General features: G+C 35.8%; 1 protein-coding gene across 17 annotated transcripts in view; it reads left to right on the top strand.

Moving 5' to 3' along the window:
• ERC2 (ELKS/RAB6-interacting/CAST family member 2) overlaps window positions 1–23369 on the top strand; it is a 407597-nt gene that overhangs the window by 156128 nt on the left and 228100 nt on the right. For 11 of the 17 annotated variants that reach the window (XR_015806058.1, XR_015806062.1, XR_015806065.1 and 8 more), the window contains 2 exons: window positions 1781–1792; window positions 13545–13680. Coding sequence is in view for 1 of the 17 variants with exons in the window: in XM_088171529.1 (XP_088027655.1) it covers window positions 1781–1792; window positions 13545–13680 (148 nt within the window). In the remaining 16 variants the exon portion in view is untranslated. The remainder of the gene's footprint in view (window positions 1–1780; window positions 1793–13544; window positions 13681–23369) is intronic. The other 6 variants (XR_015806060.1, XR_015806066.1, XR_015806071.1 and 3 more) reach the window with 1 other exon arrangement.

Raw genomic sequence — 23369 nt, forward strand, 5'->3', positions numbered from 1 at the left:
TTTGAATCACAAGATGAAGTGAAATACAATGGCATAAAATGCATGTTTGTGAAGTTAGGAGCCGTAGGCTGCTTGATATAAACTAAGGATAATCCTTGATAGAGTTTAGGAAAAGAAAGACTGGGTGAATTTGCTTATGGCCGTGTCATTATGAGCCATCTAAATAATGAAGCAGAGATCTTAAATAATGAGGAGTGAATCCTGATGTGTCAGAATAAATACCTGCAGTAAGGATAGCAAGGTATTAATGTCATCAGGTGCTGGCAAGGCTCTGTGTGGAACACTGCTGTGTATTTCTCATCAGTCATATGCCAGGAAGTTGAATTAAAACTGAAACAGGTGCAGAGAGGGCTGCTGAGAAGGAATGAAGTGCTCATGACACAGGAGGAGTCTAAGCAGCAGTGGTTTATTTCTCTGGCAAAGCCAAGCTCTGTAGGGATGCTTGTTCTGTATAAATATGTGAAAGGGTAAGCTCTGCAGGGAATGAGTGATTTCAGTAAAAGAGCACTGGCACATAATACAATATAAATTATCCATTGGTAAATTTAGACTGAAAAGAGAAAGAAAAAAAATAATGACAACATGGTGAAGATTCCAAAATCTTGGATCCACTTTTCTCTAGTGGTATATGAGATACTCAGTCATTTGCTTGGCTAAGTGGAGCTTCTCAGCAAAGACTGCAACAATATAAAAGTTCATTTAAAAGTATTGTACTAGCCATGAGACAAACCTGTTTGTTCTTAAACAAGTTTTTTTTGTTTGTTATCTACTTCTCATATGCAGTGGGTATATAACACTGTAGATGTGTATTCAAGCTCTTGGGGTATTCAGACTACAATTAATTCATTCTGAATTGGTTTGGATTTGAATTCTCATGAAGGTAAGTCCACACAGCAGTGACAAGTCATTGCACAAGAGACAAACTACCAGCATGTGGAATAATTGTATTTTTAAAAAAAGTACTTTATGGCTGTTACATATGCTCCTTTTCCTAAATGCACTAAATGCTGTGTGTCAGGGACAAATTTAGGGACTAGTCTAGCTGGGTGGGGATTGTTTTGGCCTTACTTTTTTGAAAAGGGTGTATTAAGTATTCTTTATCAAATTAAGTTATCAAAAATCAGAGTATTTTCAGTGTTGAAATATTAATTCTCTTCTTCAAACTGAATTAGAAATTTGTTGTCAACATTGGAAGGGGCTGCATTTCCTGGGTGAGGTGGAGTGTCAAATCTTCATCTTTGATTATTAGTTACAGTGCTTTGTGAACTTCTAAATATCTTTGAACAAGTTGCCAAATTGTTTAGCTGCTTTGACTTCCATTGGAAGACTTGATGAATGAGGGTCACCAGCCTATGATAGTTCAAGGAAAGACTTTGTGACATATGATGAGATGTTTATGTGGCAGCAAGTGCTACTAATATTAATTCAATTTATTTGTTCTATTTGGTGTGTACATGAATTTGGAATTTGGGTGGTTATAAATATATGTCTTTCCTCTGTCCACCAATGACATGATGCCCTTTTGATTTAAAGTTTGTTTTCTTCAGTGCACAGGAAGGATGTAGAAATTTCTCTGCAGAAATTTCATTTTAATTCTTGCTTTTCCTTCCTGTCTCTTTTTTCTTTTTTTTTTCTTTTTTATTTTTTTAATGATCTGCTAATATAACATCTGCTTGTTATATTTTAAAGAACTAATGTGTTCTTCCCTTTATTCTCTTTTGCTGTCTTCCTCCCTATCTGTTTTTCTCCAAACTGCTGCTTTCATCCCTACTCCAACCAGCTTGACTTCCAGGTCAGTATTTTCTGCTCTCCTGCTTAATGCTCCTTCCACAATGAAGGTTTTCATTGATGCTTCATTTGTTTGGTTGTTTTGATTCCACATTATTAACTTCTGTTTGTATTTTGTTGGTTTTATCCTGCTTGTCCCTATCGTGAAGTTTTTGGTCATTTCATTTCTAGACCAGAAACTTTCCAGTAAATGAATCTTTTTTTTGAACGCCTATAAGAAAAAAATGTTTATTAACAACATATTCAATTAGTATGTTGTTTTATGTGAAGTTTTTTTCTTCTTTCAGTTTTGCTTATGTTATCTTTATTTAGGGAGTTCAACACTGGGAATAATTTTTGGTAGATAACCCGACACAGCAGGTAATGAGCAGTGACAATTGTATTCAGAGAGATTTATACTGAAGAGCAGACACTTATTCACAGAATCACTAGGTTGGAAGAGACCCTCAAGATCATCGAGTCCAATCCAAATTTTTAATACTTTGCCATTGCTCCTTTTACTGTTTACAATCAGAATATGAGCAGTTGCAGTGATTTGGAAACATTTAGCTGTTTTTGCTGGCCAGATCCTGGACCAGCACATAAATGTAAAGGAGTTGTCTGTGTGGTTTTTTGCTGTGTTTGTGTGTAAGCTCATCTAGTCAGGTTTGTGTTTGAAATTCTTTCAGGCTGTAGATTAGTTTAGCTGGCATTTGTCTTTGCACACTGTTTCTGAGTAAACTTTTCAAGGATTACGTCTTGTGGTGCTTGTTGGAAGTACAAATTGATCTGGTTGACATTTTTTTTTCTCTTAGTAGGCCTTGATGTCAATTTTCTTTCTCATGCTAATGGGTGGCAGTAAATTCTAAGTTAGCAAAGTCTTAAAACATTTTTTTGATATTTTCTTTTGGGAGAGTTTTTGTCTCAGCCTCAAAACTAAGCACAATTCCCATTTCACAGTTCAGACATGTCAAAGAAGTCTCTGACAGAGATGTCTTCAAACTGCACATCTAATGATGGCTCATTGCAAAAAGATTGACAGGACTTTTTTTCCCCAATGTACTTTAGTGCATGTCACAATCACAAGTTACTTTCCAGCTGAAAAGTTTTGTTTCTGAATTTTGAGGCTTATCGATTGCAGTAAAGAATTGGATGAACTCTAAATTTACTGTCTATCTACTGCAAGAACATTTGTATGTGCTTGAAGGGATAGTTATTACACCCTGACAGTGAAAATACTTGAACAATTTATTTTCAGAGTCTTTCTTTCTTCCAGAAGTAATTAAATGCATTTATTTTGGAGTTGGCCATGATGAAATTATTGTCTGAATGTGGCCACTTTGCATTCCTATCAGAGCATACTCAACATTGATTGAAAAAATCTCTCTAACCCAAGAGAGCCTAAAGAAAGGTATTATGCTGTGTGGTTGTCATTATGGTTGATTTCACTGGAATTCGATGATTGGTATGCAGAAACATTTGTTCAGCAGTTGGAGGTGCAATTTCTGTTATGTTTTATTGACCTAAAAAACCAGCTGACCTTATTGAAGCAAACTGTCCTCATAACCCTGCCAACTTCCATCCCTAGAGTCCCAGATAAGTTGTAGAGTATGATTAGAATTTACTGTGGAAATTCAGTGAAGTGTTAAGTTTTCTCAGCTTGAATCTTCATTAAGGCCAAAACTTAATTTAAGAAACAGATCTATTAATTTCCATAATTTCTGCTGATCAGTATGTTCTTAGCTGTCATTTTAGTCATCCATACTCCTATGAGGTTATGGTTAAAAAAAATGCTGCATCTGTTTTCTAACATGGTAGGCTTTTGATACTGATGACAAACAAGAAAATCAAATGCATTGGCATCATGCCCTCATGTGCACCTGCCTGTACAAGATAAAAACATTGAGTACAGCCATCAGTACAGGGACATCCCCACACCTTTGGGTTACAGCAGGTTATATACTCCCCGAAACTTTTTAACCTGCAGATAAGGAGGAGAGGGATATTTTTTTCCATGTGAATTCTACTGACCAGTGCTAGAAAGTTTCCCAGCAGCTCTGATATTGACCTTCCTAATTGTTTCCATGGGAGGCCAGAGCTCAGTGAGATGTGCAGGGGAAGGTTCAATGGAGTTTTAAATTTAACCTACAAGCCGTCCACAGTTTTGTCAAATGTCAGGTTGATGGTTCCAAGGGCAGAGTGATATGTTGTTCAAAGATAACTTCCCTGGAGAAATTGAGATAGTGTACTACTGAAAACTGAGAGAATCTGTGATATACATTACTCTTCAGAGAGACTGGTTATTCTGAGTGAGAAACACAGTTGTCACATTGGATAACAGGCAGATTGCTGACATGTCATTCTCTTTTAGTCTGTTTGCTACATATGCAGAACCACTGTTTTAGCATTTAAACGTTTTGAAAGAGATGACATTTTGAGATTGTTTAGATTTATCTGATTTTATGTGTGGTTTTAGACTTCTGTAAATTTAACTTTATAAGAAATAGTAAAGTAGAAAGTTTATTTCTTTGGTATTCTACTTAAAGGGAGACAAAAAGGAAAACATTATATTCCAAAATAAGCAGAAATCATAGTGAGGAACAATAAAAAGATACAAACAGGGCCCTGGGACAAGATGATGCACTGTCGTTCAATTTCATCCCACTCACTACTGAACTTGTCAGCATTGTTTTGTACTTTCCCTTTCAGTTTGCTGAAAGCCATGCAAAGGTTAAAATAGAAAGGAATTATTTAAATAAGGAAGGATATTTTGTAATTTCTCAGTGATTTGCTTTTTTTGAGATTTGATTTGGAGGGTAAATACTCGGTAAAGTAGATGGTTATGGGGAATGAAGTGGATATGAGGAGGAAAAAGCTCTACCTCGCTGAAGGAAAAATATCAACTTTGGATTTGGTTGGATGTGACACCACAACTCTGTGTTGGGGAAGAGAGAACAGCAGGAGCTGTTACTCTTCCATTTCATGATTACTGGTTCAAGACATCAGTATTTCTTATGCTTCTCCAGACCTGCTGCCTGCACTAGTTTTCCTGAGGGGCAAGATGCAGAGGGCAGATTTCTTAACTCTTGACCCTGTGCATAAAGTAGCCCCAGAGCACGCCCTGGGGAGCTTGGTGAGTGCCTGGGCTCAGTGCTGTCAGGATTCCCTGTGCATGGTGGAGGGCTGTGGGAGTGAAGAATCATTGTGAGATAGCACAGCTTGCCCCCAGAAAGCTGTGACTGAAGAGAGACAGGGGCACTAAATTTAGGAATTGGGCTGTTGGTGGAACCAACCACTCCTTCCACTCATTGTTTGCTTTCACAATGCAGGAGCAACATGCCTGGGCAACGTGACAGTGCTCTGATCTGAGTTTATAATAAGGGGAAGTTTCTATGTCTAAATGAGAATACAAAGTGTACCTGATTTATTTGGAGGTCTGAAGAAGTTACTGCAAAAGTATGGAAAGCTTGATTTATGTATTGGATGATAATGGCTGGATTGATCCTGAGAACTTCTAGGGTGAGCCAGGAGTTGCAGTCAAAAGATTTGATCCAGAAGGAAATTGCAATGAAACGAGGAGTGCTGCAGAGGAGGTGTGATGCTGATTGCTGTCAGGCTGGGCTGGACATGCTGTGGAGCAGTTGGATGCAGAGAAAAACTGGAAATACTCAGGAGGTGGTGGAGCTTTTTTTTTCCCCTGTTCTTTTGTTTGTGTGGAGATGCTTTGTTAGTTTGGTATTTCAGAAAAGAAAACTTTTCTGGACTACAGTTGGGAAGGACCTGATGAACCAGTAGCAGAGCTGCAACTTCAGTTGCAGTTCAGTTGCAGTCAAACCAGTAACTGGATACAGTTATTGCTAATGGTCTCAATTAATAAAATAGCTGAGCAAGCAATTGCAGTATTAAAACAGATCAAATATCCTTCTCATCTAGTGTGCTGTCATCAGCAGGCCTTTTATTTTTTTTTTTTTTTAAAGAAGAACATCATAAGAAAATGCAGAACAATCCTGGGTGTACGAGAGAGATGTGTGACAGATGAGTCTTCTGGTACGAATTTCACACATGTTCATGTGAAGTGTCATCCAGCAGGAATGTGCTGAGGAAGGCAGCACTGCAATGCACTGGGTTGGAGTTTTTGTGGTTGCAGTGCAGGTCTGTGTTGAGACACAGTGACATGAACCATAGTTTGGAACAGGATTTTAGTACGTCTCTTTCATTCATGCATTATCCTCACTTGGATATTTCTAGCATCTCTCCAGGGCTTTGGAGGGAACTGTGTCAGACTAAACACTTCTTAAATAAAGATTTTGGAAAACTTCCCAGAGTGTGTGTTAGGTAAACCCTTCCTCCCACATTTTTGCCTTTGAGGTGAGAAATGTTTCAGTGACTTCTGTGACACTTGCTTTATTTCTACCAGGCAGAGTTCTCGGTTGTCCCAGGACAATTGTATTGTTTTGTGGTGCATTTGGAGGCAAAATAATTGTCTCAATGAAAAATTGTCATAATATGAGTATTAAGAAACCTGAAGCCAGCCTTCAGGCAATTGAAATGATGAGTTTTAAAAGGGGGAGAGTGTAAGGGGATGGGAAGAAGGGTTTTTTTAGACGTACAGGTCTCCGTGGGCTACAAGCCTGCTCCTTTGGGTGAAACTGAAATAGCTGTGTAACCTATCAGTAACAGGAGCTGGGAATGGAATGAAAACATTGAATATACTCAAATTCATTTATCTTAGCTGCTAATTCTGGGCATGACGGCATTTTTGCATTCAACTGGAGAATTAGAGATATAGGAATTAAATTTTTTAAAAGATATTTTTAAATTGATATTACTTGGTTTGGATGATTTTTTAGTCCTGTTTTTGTCTTGGTCTTTTTGTTTCCACTTCTTTCTATCAAAGAGATGTGGAGAGAACACAGAGGGTACCTCCCAGTTCTGATGAGCAGATGAACTGTGATTTGGAGTTTGTCATAGTCTCAGCATCAGGTGAATGGCAGAAAGAAGAGCAAGTATTCTTCTTCAGTCAGAGATAAGATTAATTTCTTGTGATAGTATTTTCTCAGGCACGTGGAAAATAGTGACCTTTATTACCTAAAGTCAGTTTGTCCAAGGTTAATCAGAGAGAATTACCTGCCTCCAAATTTTCTAGCTCAAAAGGCACCAGAATTTTACTCAGTTTTCATAAGCTTCTTTCCAATGGGTCTTAATGTCCTGTTAGCCTTCCTGGCAAGAGGGGAGACCCAGCCATGGGCTGATAGCATTTTCCTGTCTCTACAGGGGCCATCGACTCAAGCTTGCTTTCTCATCCAAATAATACACATGATAAAGCAGCTGAGCTACTTCCATTATGTCACTATAGATACTTTTTGTTTGTTTGTTTGTTTGGTTTGGGGTTTTTTTGTTTGTTTTTTTGGTTTTTTTTGTTACAAGATCAAATAGCACGATTGCAAAAGTGAAATTTTGGGGGGTTATAGGTTATGTTGTCACACAGGTTAGGAGTTTAAGCAATTGTAAAGGGAATTGAAGTCTTGCTCCTGTTACTTTTCAGTGGGGAAGAGAGAGGAAAATGTAGTTATTTTAAAGAGAAAAGGAATAAGGTCTGCTAGATTTTCTGCTTTGGAATTATGAGGGAAAGAATGGCAATGCTGAGACAGGATGTACAGGATTTATTTTTTTCTATAGGATGGCAATAAGTTAGTCAGATATGCAAAGAAAGGAGTTCCTTGAGATTTGGGATGAAGTATTCCTCCAAAGTGATGTGGCCTTTATGACAATAGACATGTGAACAATTCTTGATTTTATTTGTTTGTTTTCTTTAGAGTATGTTTAACAAAACCAAGGAGTACTTATTTATGTGTTATTTATTTCTCCCTTAAGAAGTTTTCATTCAAACCCCAATGCCTATGTAGTGGTCTGTATTAATCTGTGAGCTTTTCAAAGGGTCTTTGACTGTAGGAGTATTTCTGCTTTTAATGTTTAAATTTGATAGAACAATTAGTTTCTTAAACGTTGGGACAGTTGCTTTTGTTTATTCATTTAAGGTATTTAATTTGCTATCAGTGTGATAATTGTTAGTTAACAAAAGAAAAATAAGAAAATCTAAGAATAAGGAGACAGCAGATTTTAGGAGATGTCTTGAACACTAACAATTCTTTAGGTTATATGATCTTGTTTGGAAAAAAAATCCCAATGTGAAAATTTTAAATGCAAATGACAGCACAGAAAGTCACTGATTAGTTCTTCTATTACCATATTATAAAACACAGTGTCTATAGTCTAGCTTATTAAATAAATTCAGCAGCGAAGCTTTCTTTTAGCAAAATTGCTTTTGTTTGAGATTTGTTGTCTTTGTTATATTAAAAATTCAGCCTTTCACAAGTAGAGGTTTTCTTATCATGATAATATCTATTTTCTACAGAAAAATCCATCTCTGGGCTATAAGTGAATAAACATTGTCCTTGTTTGTGTCAGGAATGTGTCTGTCAGTACCCCTCTTAACACCTCTTGTGGTGATTTAAGTCCCTTAGATTCCAACCCAGCTTTGTTTTTCAGGTTTATAGATAGATAGTAGCAAATGCATTTGTACTCCATGAAAATGCCAGGAACAATTCTTAACTTGCTTATATCTTAATAAACTTCTGGCTTTTGGATTTCAATGAAATTAGACCTGAATTTTGAAGCATTACCCTTATACTGGTTTAGTCTTGACTCAGTGAAGCACCTGCATAGATTCTCATTCTTGAGACAGTGAGAACTGAACTGCTGGGAATATTTCGACTGAGTCTTACTGGAGTAATGTAATTTGGAATGGACATTCACATGGTTGGGATTTACAGGATCAGGTCTTCTGCATGACTAGCTGCTGAGACCCGGAGTGCCTAGTAAAATGTTAAGATTTGTTTCATTGATCACATACATGAGTTCTTTGTAAAAGTATGGACTATTTATAAAGCAGAAAGAGATAATAATTTCAAGTAATGATGATGGTTATATTCTAACCAGTGCCTGCCTAGAACAATGGGATTTTTGTTTATTTAGAATGTGTACTATATTGAATTTTAAAACCTATTTTTGAGAATTTTTTTTTAATATAATTACTTGTTTTGAATACATTGTATTTCATAAAATAGATCTGGTTGGTTTGGCTTGGGGTTGATTTTTTTTTTTTTGCTTGTTTCCCTGAAAACATTCTTTGCCCTCTGTTTTTTTTTTTTTTTTTTAATCTTTTATTTGCTGAGGAGCACAGCGTCCTAGCACACTGGAGAGTATTTTGATTGACTTGCAGACAGCTGGTCCCATTGCAATGCTGTTTAAAGTGATTAAAATTATTGCAGAGACATACTCCTTTAGAAAATGTTACAGATTTTGCTCTTGGGAGTATTTTGCATGTCTGCATTTTTTGGATGCTTTGAGGGGAAAAAAACCCTTTATGAAATAGAGTAAAGGCTATACTAACATGTAACACTTATTTTTGGCTGACATTATCAGCTTTGTGGCCAAGGTACCCAGGTGGCTAATTAAAACAGGGAATTTAATGAAATAGTGTGATTTTTCTATAGCTATCAGAGATGAAAGCATTGGAGGTTAGACAACACATGCTACTGTAAAATAAAATCTGAATGCTACTCATATATATGCAGAAACTTAGTGTTTAATATTTGTCTTAAAAAGCTGAACTGAAGGAATTAAATGTCCTATAGTTAGACCTGTGAGATCAATTTGTGTGCTACTGCAGAACAAGAAAAAGCCCCAAACATGGTTAAAGTGTAGTCATTACAGTGACATTCATACCAGCAGGAGCTCAGTGGTGCTACTGCTTTGCTGTTTATCTTTCTGCTGCTCTGGGTCTCTGTGGTGCTGGTGTCTGTTTGCTGCAAAGACATTTCAGTTAAGAGATTAAATAGAATGAAAAGTGCATTTGAGGTAAGGGCATCTTGCTGATTGCCCAGGAAGATTGATGGGCTCCAAGTCCTTTGGACTGGATGTCATATGAGATAAAGCTAAATTTTTGTTTGAGAATGTTTTGTCTTTTCCTGTCTTGCTTGGATCTGTGATACACTAAGTGAATATAAATATTTCAGTTGTAGATGATGGTTCTTCAACAGCACAGAAGTCAGAGCTGCTGCAGTCTGACTCCAGCATTCTGAGAATGCTTTTCTTGAAAAATTGTTGGCTGCTGAGGAAAACAGAGGTGTGGGCATTGCTGTCATTTAGATACTTGATTTTAAGTCTAGTGCTCAGTCGAACTGCAAATTAATTACTGTGGAACAGTCTGTGTATTGAGAAAGATTATAAAAAATTATCCCAGGTCAGAAAGATTCAGGAAGAGGCTGATTTTTATGGAGTATCTAAGGTGAATCAATATTCACTTAAGAGCATTGGCTTAATCTAGATATAACAACCTGAATTTAATGAGTAGTATGGTAGCTTCTAGAGGACTATGTTACTTTATATAATCTTTTTCTCTTCTTTAGGAATGAGAGAATGTCTAGTGTACTAAAATAATAAGATTTTATTTGGAATATTTTCTTTTTCCTATTGTCCATCTCTTCTTTATTAAATGTCAATATTATTGGTATCTAGTATTTATGTGGCATGGAGTGTTTGCTGGATACTGCTTCTCTAATATTGAATTATCAAAAGATTTAAGAGATGCCTAGGATAACATCCTTTAATTTGTAATTCTGCAACAGAACAAAACTAATTTTATTTTTTAACTTTTTAAAAAAATATTTTTATTTTACACAATTTAAAGTATGTTTATATTCTAGCTCTATTTTCAAGACACTTTAGTTTCACTCTGAATTCTTTTTTGTTCCTAAGCTGCTAGATATTCTGTAACAGTTGCTGACTGGCTTTAACCATAGGAACACAAACAAATGTAAATTTGTTATCTGAAAAACTGTCAGCAATCCTACTTTTTAATGGTTGGCCAAGATTAAGCATCTGTGCAGAGAGTTAGTCATCTAAGCTGCTTTTTTAGTCTGCTTTGTTTCTTAAATGTTTATGAGCTCAGAACATAATTTCTTTAAGCCAAGTGTAGTGTTGGCACTACTTCAGTGTACTGTGGATTTGAGTGCTTCAGAACTGGTTTGTAGCCTGGCTTTCCACTTCTGTGAAGTTTATAAAATCACAAATGCAGCAGAGTGGTGGGTTTTAACGAGTTTAGGATGACTGCAATGTCTGGCTCAGGGGTTAAAGAATTAACCTAAAAGAGAATAGATTAAAATAATAAAAGTAACCCTGAAAGAGAATAGATGCCTGACTTCAAAATAAACCATAACAGTGTGGAGAATGAGAGAGCTGTGGATTTCATCTTCCTGCTCTGGGGCCATTACACTATCAGAAAATGATTAACTTGTGGTGGTAAGAGGAATTCTACTGACCAGACCCCTAAAATATATACTGCAGATTTTAAAGACCTATGTCTAAAGCAGTAGTCTTTTATTTATTTTATTGTCTAATGAATTTTGTGGTCTTAGAGCTTTAAATTCAGGCAGTATAGCAGAACAAATGAAATTAATTCCTCATGAAAAAGAGTAATGTAGACTTAACTGTGCATATCAGCATTGTTGTTAGTAAGCTATGTGGATATTTTATCATATATCCTCTATGGTCATAGCATATGATATTTTATGCTGACTGGGTACTGTTTCCAAATATTTTTTTTATTTCTCATGCATATTTTTTACTTATCCTAATCTATTTTATTCAAGAGCATCTTAGAAACAGAAGAACCACATGAAAACATACCAGGGCAAGCAACTCAAGAATTCTACTTGACCAAGGATTATATTTGATATTTGCTATTAAAAAGAAAGAAAAAAAAAGCTGGTGGGAAATATATTTTTGTAGTGATTTGCTGCATTGAACTCCTCCAGTACTTTTAATGCAGGCCTAAAAAAAAAATTCCTCAGCTAGGCTTTTTAACTATAGCATTTTCTTTTCATTTCCATAGGTGTGTAGCCATTTGTGGAATAAAGAGAATCTATGACAGAGCTTTCTTTAATTTCCTTCCCTTCAAGATTTTGCATATCACAGGCACCAGATGTTTTTCCTTTGCAGCTTTACCATGTTCTACTTCTCAGTGTGGTATTAGGGAGAAGCTGAAATGGGAGGTTGGTGAGGGAGGGGTGATGAAAGAAGCAGCTAGCCTTGGCATAAAATCGAACTTCTTACAGAGATTAAATGCAAATGAATTTATAATTTACTCAACATGAGATTGGAAGCCAATTTATGTTTTAACAGCACAAAGCCGTGTTGCACCACCAAAATTTCAGCCAAATACATTTATATATGAAGTTGTGGAAGTGGTTTTTTTTTCCATATTCGTTTTGGTTTTACGCTGAGTAAATCTGTGCTTACAATTATGAGACAGATTCATGACAGGGAACTGATTTTCACTTGGAGTTGCAAGAAAATAACCTATATTTGAACTAGTTATCCATGCTTTTTTCCTGGGCAAGTTTATGGTACTTTGTTTATAGTTATAGTTGATGGGATTTTCTCTAATGTGCTGTACTTATGAACTTTTACATGAAGTGCCTTTTAAGAATTTTTAATACCATGGCACATTGCAAATGAATTGTTAATTTTTCAGCATAAATAAATAGTGAAAAAAACTTGTTAGGGCAAAGAAACCAGTGATAGAAGTAAATATTGAATGACCCAGTTTCTCTAGCATAATAAAATCTGTGCAAGAAATGTATTCTATAACTTTTTTCACTGCTTCTGATGTGGAAGCAATGGAGGGATTTTCAGTGATCTTTTTGGGCATTGAATAATATTCTCTTCATTTGCCACAATAGGATTAGTGAGTAGATCTCATTAGGAATTTGCACGTGACTTATTTTTTATAGATAAAAGAGAGCAAATTCCCCCAAGTCAAAGAAAGTCTGGAAAATAATATCTAGGAATTCAAGCAGGTAGGAAGTATTATTGCAAGGATATGTTTTCATTACCTGACAGACTAAATTAGTTTGCCTTCTGTCTTAAAAAGGTGTATGCTAAGTCTCAGAAATGCTTCTGGTAACTTAATGAATAACCTCCACAATAAAAGATAATTAAAATTGAAACAATTAATTTTTAAAAATACAATCTTAACAAAAGAAAGCATATAATGCTGCCAAAGATTGTTTCATTTCCTTAGGAATGGCTCATAAATTTGTTTGTTGTTTATCTTCTGTAGAAAAAGGTCCCATTGTTAAAAATGATAGAAATGTTTTTATTGAGGACAAAGCTATTTGCAAAGGCACCCTTTATTCTTCATGGCGTATTTATGACCTGGCCTTCTACCCCATCACACTTTAATCCTCCTAAACACTGTATTTGTAGTCCAGGTTTAAAAAATATATAATTTCACAGCATGCATTAGTCATCACCTTCACCTTCTGCTTCCTTTGAAATGAATGCTACTTGGAGCACCTATTCAAATTGTCCCTGAATGCAGAATGTGTAAGGATTGTTGGATAATCTCCCTCTTTCAACAATTTTTCTGCATAGAGCTCAGAATATGTATGCATTTTTGAGAGGAAATAATAAAAAGGGGAAAACCTTGTAAGCCTAAATAAATTGCTTTACCACTCTATAATTGAAAGCTGCTTTGATGTGCCATCTTGAAAAGAAGATGAAGTTTTTATGTTAGAACTGATGCTTGGAAAACTTGTGTCTGTTGGAGAATTGATATCTTGTGTTGCAGTCACAAAATAAATCTCTATTGCAAAAGAAGTGATTGCAGTCATTAACACTAATGGGTGTGTGTGTGTGTGTGTAATTCTTAGACATATGAAGGACCAAAACAAGAAGGTTGCCAATCTGAAGCACAATCAGCAATTGGAGAAAAAGAAGAATGCACAGCTGTTGGAAGAAGTTCGTAGGCGAGAGGACAATATGACTGACAACTCCCAGCATTTACAAGTGAGTTTATTTTTCCATTTTTTTTAAAAGCTTTCTAAGAAAATGCACTTCTGTTCCAGTGTGTGTCTTCCAGAGTGTAATGAATGTGTTCCCACAAAGAGCTGATGGTGCCTTCCTTTTCTACCAGAAGATGCATTGCTCACCTTGGTTGTATCCATGAAATATTTACTAGTTGGGGTGAGAAAAAAAACAATAGAATTTAAACACCTCTGCAAAGTTGCTACATCAGCAACTGTTTTTTTTTCTTCGAGTTGGGAAGAAAAGGTTCAAGTATATCTCTTCTGTATTTCAGATAGACTTTGAGCCTTATTCCAGGAGAATTTCTACAGTTTGTAAGTTTCTGAGTTTGGTGGTTGAGAAATGAATGTTCTTAAACTGATCTGTTTAAGTGATACATTACATACCAGAGAACTTATATTCAAGGCCACAAATTTGATGCTTGACTTAAAAAGTATTCTCTGAGATCTGACTGTGAAAAACCACGAAGAGAAGTGCTGATTTCTGTTGACAACATCAATGTCTCCATGCCCAGTGTTTATAGGCAATTTACAGTGCAAAATATCAATTTTGCCTTGATCTGGTTAATATAACATGTTTCTGGAAAATTTCCAGTGGATGGAATTTGACCCTCTCATGCTTCATATGGTTGTATTTCTCATGTATTCCTATATGCAAAATGGAAAAATTAACACCACATCTCTCTTTAGGCCTGTGTTGGTGAAGCTTTATGTCAGAATCAAGTTCAGGAAATGATACATTATTTATGCATCTGTGCAGTATTACGTTTACTTTACAACCTTGGTCATTACATACTGATTGCATCACCATGCATTCCACTGCACAGGATAGAGCAAAAAAAGCTTGTGAAGGATTTGGTCTGGCAATATGATGCATCAAAATTAAATTTCAGTGTTGAGCAGCTACTTGTAATTATAGTGGTTCAGTAAAGATAATAAATTAAGTTTATTTTTCAGTATTATTTTTGAAATCTATTACAGTAGGATGATGACTAGAGAATAGAAGCCATTCTCAGGATCCTTGATGTAATTGCTATACTTGGAGGTTTCTACTCATGAGATGAGATTGGGTCTAGCAAATGGAGGTGATGTGGCTGAATGGCTTGAATTTGGAAAGAAAACACCTGTCTGGTGTGTAGTTCTGTTCCATTCACTTTCTGTGAATGCACCTATACACCAGGAACAGTTTCTGAAAATCAGTTAACCAAGAATGGTTATTTCTTGTTACTGTGCCTTAAAATGTCGATTTTAAATGATGCCCTTCAACATATTACTTTCAGTAATATATATATTAGGTAATGTATTACATTCCCAGTAGCTGGAAGAACAACAGGAGAAAGGGAGCCTTGGCTGTCTGTGCTGCTGGATTGCTGGTAGGGATATTCCTGCCTTCTCTGCCATACACACAATCAGCTGGTGTTATCAGTTTGCTGTATTTCCTCTGTCAAAGATTTCCCCATTTCCTTGGCTTATCTCTTCTCAAGCATTTCTTAATGCTGAAGAGTGCATGGAAGCTTGAGGTTTCCCTGGGGTTGCAAGATCTTCCGAGGTTTTGTTGCTCTACAAAAACACCGTAGTGAATCTTGCAAATAAAGTAAATGCTCTGACATTGAATAGTCATGTCACAGTGCAGGTGACATGAGTCTGATGGACATTTATTCTGCTGATGGGAAAGTATTTTTATTTAAAGTTTTTCACTGGTACAGCTGATTTTTCTCTTTATATGTGTAAGGTAATTACAAATACTATGTGAGAGCATCACGTCTTGTTATATGAATCTGATAAGTAGGTGACTGACTTGTTGAAAAGCCAAAAAAATTCTAAAGCTCCAGTCGATTAGTCTTGGTACAGAAAGGAAATTTTTTTCATAATTTTTTGAGAAAACCTTTCCTCCTTCATGGAGTTGTGTAAAAAGTTATGGCAGTTATCTAAGGATTTAAACGAGGCAGTGCTTTGGGGGAGACAAATGATGTGACATACATTATATACTTGGAAAAAAATTCTAGGAGTACTATGCATCTTCTAATTAAAAACAATATTAGCTGGTGTTTCAATAAATGTTTAATTAACATCTTAGTAAACCATAGGAACGTGACCACATTTTCTTACTGTTCATAATAATTTATACTGCTTTTAATGGAAACACCCTGCATTTATATGCATTTATAACACACACTGCTTGTCTACAGTGTACTTGTTACATTTGTGAATGATGTATTGAGCTGTTGGGGGAAAAGTGTATCCTAAAATTCTCTGGCCTGATGTAATGACTGTATTTGTTGGCTAGCTGTGATAAGCTGGCTGTTGGCTGGCTGTGATAAGCTAAGCTGAGAATTGAAGAGCAGTCAGACTGCTCAAATTACATTTACTCCAGCCAAGTCTCAGTCCCTTTTGCAGAAGTAGTGGAAAAGATGAAATAAGAGAGTGAGCAGGGTTGTCCATGGACCATCCAGGGGCTGCCCAGGGCAAACCTTCGAGTGGTGCCCTTTCTGTACAGCTCCTGCAGGGGTTGAAGCCAAACCCATTGAGCTGCTCCTCTGCTTTCTGATGGCTGTGAAGAGGTTCACAAGTCTGTAGTTTCTTGGAAGCTTCAATAGGATGTGATGTTCCTGAGGCTTGTAGCATTTTGTATATTGGTGACACTTTTCACAATCTTTTCAGGTAAAAGCCTCTCAAAGCTGGTCCGTGTGTCAGTGTCAGTGCTTGCAGGGCAAGTTTGGGTCTCTGGTGGCTCCATCTCACAGCACTCCGGGGCCACTGCTGTGATGGAGAATGCTTTGGGATGCCTAGGGAGGGAATTCACTTTGGTCTCCCTCAGCTACCACCTGTAATTGTGAGTGATGCTTCAGGTGTGGTTTTGGGGAGTTCTTTGGATCACTGTAAAATTGGAAACATCAGGGAGCCAGATTAATTCTTGGGAATGAAGAATAGTTGTGAGGTTTTCTGTTTTTTCCTAACACAAATCAAGGGCAGACCTGTGCAAATCTTGCCAGACATGATGGTCATATATTACACAAAGCATCACAGCAGGAGAGCTGGACCTTGAACACTTTATCATGAAGTTTTTTGAGAGTGGTGTATCTAACATGCCTTCATTTCTCTCTCTCTTTTTGGTCTGTCTTAAAAATGATAAACCTTCTTGAGAAACACTGAGCTAAGAAATATACAGATATGTCATAGATTTGTGCATAATTTTTCAAGCCTCTTTGCAGGATCTTGAAACATTAGAGATGTGAGACTTGTTTATTCTCTGAGATTAATTTTTCTTGATTCTTGTGTGGAACATGTTTCTTCCAGCAATGCTGGTACATCAGTAGAATTGGGAAAGGAAACATTTGCATAACATTGAGAACTTGAATGCATTTGGTTTTGATTCTGATTTCCAAATCTGCTATAATAACAACAACAAAGTCTTTTTGTTTCTCTAGAGTAAGCAAAAGAGGCTTGCACTAATAATATTCCCATAAGTCTCATGACATAGCCTCAAAGGGAATTGAATATACACTTTTGTCTGATTATGCTTTTCACAGAAGTAATGTATCAATAAATGATCTAAGTCTAGAAACTCTTCCTTGTGGAAATTTTATGCAAACTGTGCAATACATATGTGTCACAAAAAACAATGTAGGGATGAACCTGAAAAAAAGTTAATATGTTTAATACCCTACTCTGCCCTGATCTGCAGCTTCTGGGCGTTTCCCCCTTTCTTCCAGTTCATCTGCTGGCAAAGTTTTTGACTCTCCTTGAGTTTTAAAAGTTTGGGTCATTTGTCACAATTCTCTTTGAGGTGGCTTGGGTTTTCTTTGGCTGGAAATCCACATGCGGAAAAGAGATATTTCACTAACAAAATTGTTTTTGAGTGAGACAATGTGTAGTTCTCATTGATTTGAAATATCATATACAGGCAGCTTGATCAATGGTTTATGCCTGCAGTACTGTGGAACAGATTGTGTACACATGCACATTTTCCAGGTGTAAATACCTCACTTTTTAAACAGAGTTCAGCTTGTCAGTCATGCTTTTTCACGGGATGTAGTGAGGCAAGGCAAGAGTTCCAGTTTTCCAATAGCTCTGCACTGGCTGGAAATTTAGTCTTAGGTAATGATTAAAACATGATCAGGAGGAAGTCTTGTCAAAAGAGAAAAAAAACCCCAACTGGCTAGTTAATATTACTGCATTGTGATTCTTGCCATGTGAATATCTGTGATATCTTAATCACTGAAAATAGCTCCCAAGAGGTTTCACAGCTAGTCAGTATGAATCCTTAACCCTGCATATATTTCTTTATTTGTCACTGTGTGCTTTACCATATAATTTTCAACTCCATAATAGCTCTAAAAATACAAAATATACCCAAGACGTTGCACATTGCTGTATCTTATTTCTGTGTCTTATAAAATAGCATGGCCTAAACAAGGGGTGTATCTGACATTACTATGAATTTGCTATGACTTCTCTTAATGCAGTGTATTTCCTACTGCATTGTCTCAAAAGCTTTGATGCTATAATATAAATAAAAAGAGGAAGCTAGGGAGTGAGATGAAGTCTTGCAAACAAAAATGAACAGAGCAATGTAATCAGTTCAGAGCCAGAGGAAGCAGTCCTGACTGCTATGCAGACAGGCATTAGTGAATGGAGCTGACACAAGGCAGGAGAGAATTCATTGCATAAACACACAGCTTTGTATTAGGAGTGCTGAAATTCATATGCAGTGACAAAACACGACCTTTTAAGAGGTTAAAATAATGAGCTATTGTATTAAAAGTAAATTCTAATTGAAGCATCTGTCCTAAGGTAGACCTTGACCTTTTTGGACAGCTTTAATAATTCTCAGGGTTCTTTATATTTCTGTCTTTAAAAGGTTGGTAATTTTTGTAGGTGGCAGACAGAGGTAAGGTAGGGATTTTACCTATTTACACCACTCCTGTGATTTCCACAGTGTGCATGTGTGAACTGTAAGTTGTGCTCTAAGTGATGTGTAGAACTGCAGAATTACTCAGTACCTCTAATTCTGTTGTGGGTAGAGGATGAGGGGGATGAGGTCACCTCTCTCAATTTTCCTTTCTTAATAATATGAACAATCAGAACACCCATATGAGATATGTTGTAGATAGACTCGTGAAATATATTCAGAGGCAAGAGGAAGGATCAGATATGGCCTGCAATGCTTGTGAAGATCTTACTTCTCCCTAAGATTTCTGCTATCAGATATGAATATTTTGAAACAAAAGCTGTTTTTCTTCTAAGTCTGCATAAGCATCAGCTACACCAAAGTCCTTCAGTCCTTGTGTGAGATGTTTGTTGGACCGAGTACAGGGACAAATTCAGAAGGTGGGGTAGCCAATAGTGAGAATTAAGTTCTCCCTTTAAAAGTACTCAAGGCCTTGTTTGGGGAAAATGCAGAATAGAAATAAAATTCTATTATGGTTGTGATGAGTTAAACACTTAATTTTACCATAGCTTTTGTATGATTAAAGCAGAAGTGTAATGATGCATCTGACATTTAAGATTCAAGACTGTGATAGTCTTGTGTTATAGACGTTCTTTTTAGTATTGCAGCCCATACAGAAATAATTTCAGAAACAATTTTGTTTCACATTAAATTCTTTGGTTTTGTTATTTTTTTTGGTTTGCTTTTATTTTTTTTTCCCTGAATGGATATATTTGTTCAAGCTGTTGCAAATACTTTTAAACAAGTGAATTGATTTCAAGTGCAAGTGAATAATTTTTGAAATATTTTTGGATAAGTTCTCTCTATATATTCTATTAAGTTAATGAATGAACATATGAAGAAATGTGAAAGTCAATATTTTATGCCAGTTTTCTCTAACATATCAACACAATCCTCTTCATTTTAATACTTTAAAACTAGCATATGGTAGAGTATGCTCTTATTGTATATATGTTTTAAACTATAGTTTCTTTGAGTGGTTAAGCTGAAGTTTAGTCAATTTGTAAGAAAATTAGTGTCCATGTACATATCAGTTAGTTTCACCCTTATAAAGCAAGATCTATGTACTGGAAAATGGAGAGTACTTAGCAAAGTGCACAACTGAGAGCAGTACTGGTGTGTTCATGGGTACTTCAGCATTTCTCTCTAATTGTAGGTGCATTTTGCCAAGGTAGAGTGTAGGACTAACTACAAACTCAAAAATCTCCAGCCATCAGCAAAATATATAGCATATTATAAGCTTCACACAATTCAGGGAACTTTTTTTCTCTTGTAAATATCTAGGAAAAATGTATTATTTTAAAGAAAAGTTATTTTCGTGGAGCTGAACATGAATTTTTAATAGATGTTTAACAAAAGTCTTTTCTATACTGATTGATAATGAAGCTATAAAAACGCCACAGCTTTGAGTGGAGGCTGGGCAATAGGAAAAAAATGAGTAAACCTGTGTTGCTGTAGTGCAATGTATTAAAAAAATTATTACCAGATTAGAAATGCATACTTAAAAGTCTCAAGATAGTCCACTCAAACACATGTAAGACTATTGAAGACACAGCTAGTGTACTTATCTTCAGATTTCCAACATAATATAAATATAAATTGAGACTGTAAACATGGATGGACAGTTAGGAATTTTCCTTCCTTGGCCTGTGGAAGTTCCTTGTGCTGTGGATAAATTCCATATGTGTTGCTGAAACGTGTGTTGAACTTCAGCCAGTAGTTTAAGATTATGTTGAAGTAAGTATTTCTAAAAGGTTTCAGATGAAGAAAGGTATTTTAGAATCTGCAGAGGGCAGGAAGGTTGATTGGTAGGTCTGAGGATCAATACCAGAAGTGGGTTTTTTGGGGGGATTTACTGTGACATTTGTTTTCATTGTGCAGTGTAATCCCCAGAAGCCAAAACCACTTCTGTTATAAAATGTCCCTGTAGACAATATATGAAAATCTCACTTGCAGATCAATTTCTACTAGAATCAGAGCCTCTTAACTTTTTCCTTTTTTTTGTCATAATTGGTGAGTTGTCAGAAGTGGTGGGTTGACAGAAGTCCCACAGTGTTCTGTGCTGTGTTGATCTGACCACATATAATATGAAAAAAAGTTGTAGTGGGCAAAGCAATATCAGCAAAACTGGTTTGTGCAGTTGTATCCTTTCTTTTGACTAGTGCATTCCATCATAAGTACAAAATAACATAATTTTTATTCTTAGAAATATCGCAATCTATAATTTTTTGGGTTTTATGCAAGCACACAGTGTAATAGAATATTATTTCTAATTTTTAATACACTTTTTGCTTTATTACAAAGACTTGTAGGCCATCCCATATCAGACAGTTGAATAGTGACTTTCTCATCTTTCTCACTTTCTACAGTTAAGTCAGAAACTTAATGTTTTTAAATACTGTCTATGCAATGTTAATTCCCTGGCTTTAGTTAGCCAGGAATAAAACCTGCACTTCCTGACTTGCAGTTATTTAGAAATCTGTGAACTGTAACTATTGACAAATACTTCATGTTTCAATTAAATCAGTTATTTCTACTTTGTGCTTTAATATGTTTTGTTAGTTGAAAAGAGCATATATGGCAAGGCTCTGGAAAGGAATGTTGCTGTTGGAAAAAACAAAACTGCAACAATAGGAAACAGAAAAAATTTAATGTGATACAACTTTCTTTTCTCCCCCTCAAAACGTAATAACTCACACATGCAGGACTCCTGTAGTCTCCAGGGGGCAATTGCATTCACATGCATCAAAAGAAATAGTTCAGTTAAACCAACTCTCCCTACCCAGCAATAATTACCACAGGTTTACACTGAGATATAGTTGCAAAAGGTTAGTCAGTAGGGCATCAGCAAATCAAGTTATATGTCAACTCTACATCAATAACCTCATTATATTAGATGTTAGTATTTCAGCACATGACTGTCCAATATAGCATTCCACATATAGCTCATTTTTAGCTTTTACATTGAGTTATAACTCATCTAATATGTTACTAAATTATGTATTTAAACACGCTATATTACATAAATTATAATCAATGACAAAAGCAGTGATTTAGATTGCAGTTCTACAAAGTGAAATTGCAATAAAATGTCTGACCCTATTTATGTAGCTGCCTTCAATATAAGATGAATGTAGGATGTTTAACCCTGTAATATAAAAGAAGTGTAATGGCTCTTAGTATTAGCATAGATTTTCCAATTTAGGCATTGCTTAAAAATGTTACCTATAGATTTTTTATTTCCAGTTATTGCAAGTGAAAGCTGTTTTCCCATATACAAAGAAGCAAAAAAAGTAAATAGGTTCTAAAAGTACAACCAATTACCTAAATTCTGTGCAAACTCCCTCCATATACTTCCTTATAGTTGTAACTTATTCACAAGCTATAACATTTTTGCTGAAAGCTTGATAGGCTGGATGAAAATATAAAAAGATTTTCAAAAACCTTCTTATGGTCTGCATCAAGCTCAGATTTCTACCTAGTTCCAGAATTTGGTTTTGTATTTACCTGGTAAGTAATCAGTGAGAGCTGCTGCTGCTTTTTGTCACTCTCCATAGATCATTTTGAAATCTGTTACTAATACATCTGGTCAGAAACAGAAGTTCTGCTTGAATAAGTCTAAGCAGAACGATTTTGGTTGGTTGTTAATAAGCCAGATTTATACTTATCTCTCATTATGAATATTCTGTAATAGCCTTATACATTATTACTTACAGACTCCCTTGTGTACAGACTGGAAAGACAAGGAAGGCAAAGCCCCTTCATATCATCTTGTCCTACCTTGGAGATGATGAATATTTATTATAACCCCATCTTTGCTCTGAGAAGCTTTTGTGTGAGAGACAAAATTCAGCACAAAAATTCAGGGCCAAATTTCATTGTGTGATAAAAAAAAAAAAATTAAAATGATGTTAAATTAAGAACTTTCAAACTTGACAAAACATGCTATATTAATAGATCACAGTGTATCTTAAAGAATAGAATTGTAAGTAAATATTGAATGAAACTGAGGCATAAGAAATAAAGGCTGTGTGCAAGGTGTCCCAGATGGTTGATGGAACCATTAAGGAGCACAGATTTTGTCTATCCAATATTCCTTTACTTGTCTGAACTGTTGACTCAGAATATTTTAGTCATGATACTAAAAATGTTGCTAATGAGTTGTTACTGATTGAGGTACTTAGTGCAGGTGAAGCTGATACAGTTTTTGGTCCAGTGAGTGATCAAAAGTTTGTGTTTAGGACATGAAAGACAAGGGAAACCACATATCATATTAAATATTTTGCAATTTAGTAGTCTCTTGATTCTCAGAGGGTGGTGAATAATAGCTGCACATGAAGAAATAGAAGATTACTGGTATTTGGAGTTTAGAGACAGCTGTCTTTTTAAGCAGAATTGTCAAGATATTCAGGTAATTCAACAACAAACACTGGAGTACAATATATTGAATTTTATAGAACTCTCTTCTTTCAAATTACAGCAGGGGTCTTTAACAAGCATTTCTTTGATCCATTACTTCTGTTTATATTTTTCCATTTCTACTTTTCCTTGGGAAAGTCTGTTTAGCTTTCTGCATCCTCTACAAACACCTTGCAGAAAGCCTGACAGATTTGGGATATTGTTGAATACCAATGTTTTCACTAAATAAATGTATTAATACAATTAAATTTTTTTTCTATGACACCTTTAATAATTGTGAATAGGAAAAAAACTAACTGATT

Source organism: Sturnus vulgaris, chromosome 11 (assembly GCF_052056855.1).
Source record: "Sturnus vulgaris isolate bStuVul1 chromosome 11, bStuVul1.hap1, whole genome shotgun sequence".
Lineage (NCBI taxonomy): Eukaryota > Metazoa > Chordata > Aves > Passeriformes > Sturnidae > Sturnus > Sturnus vulgaris.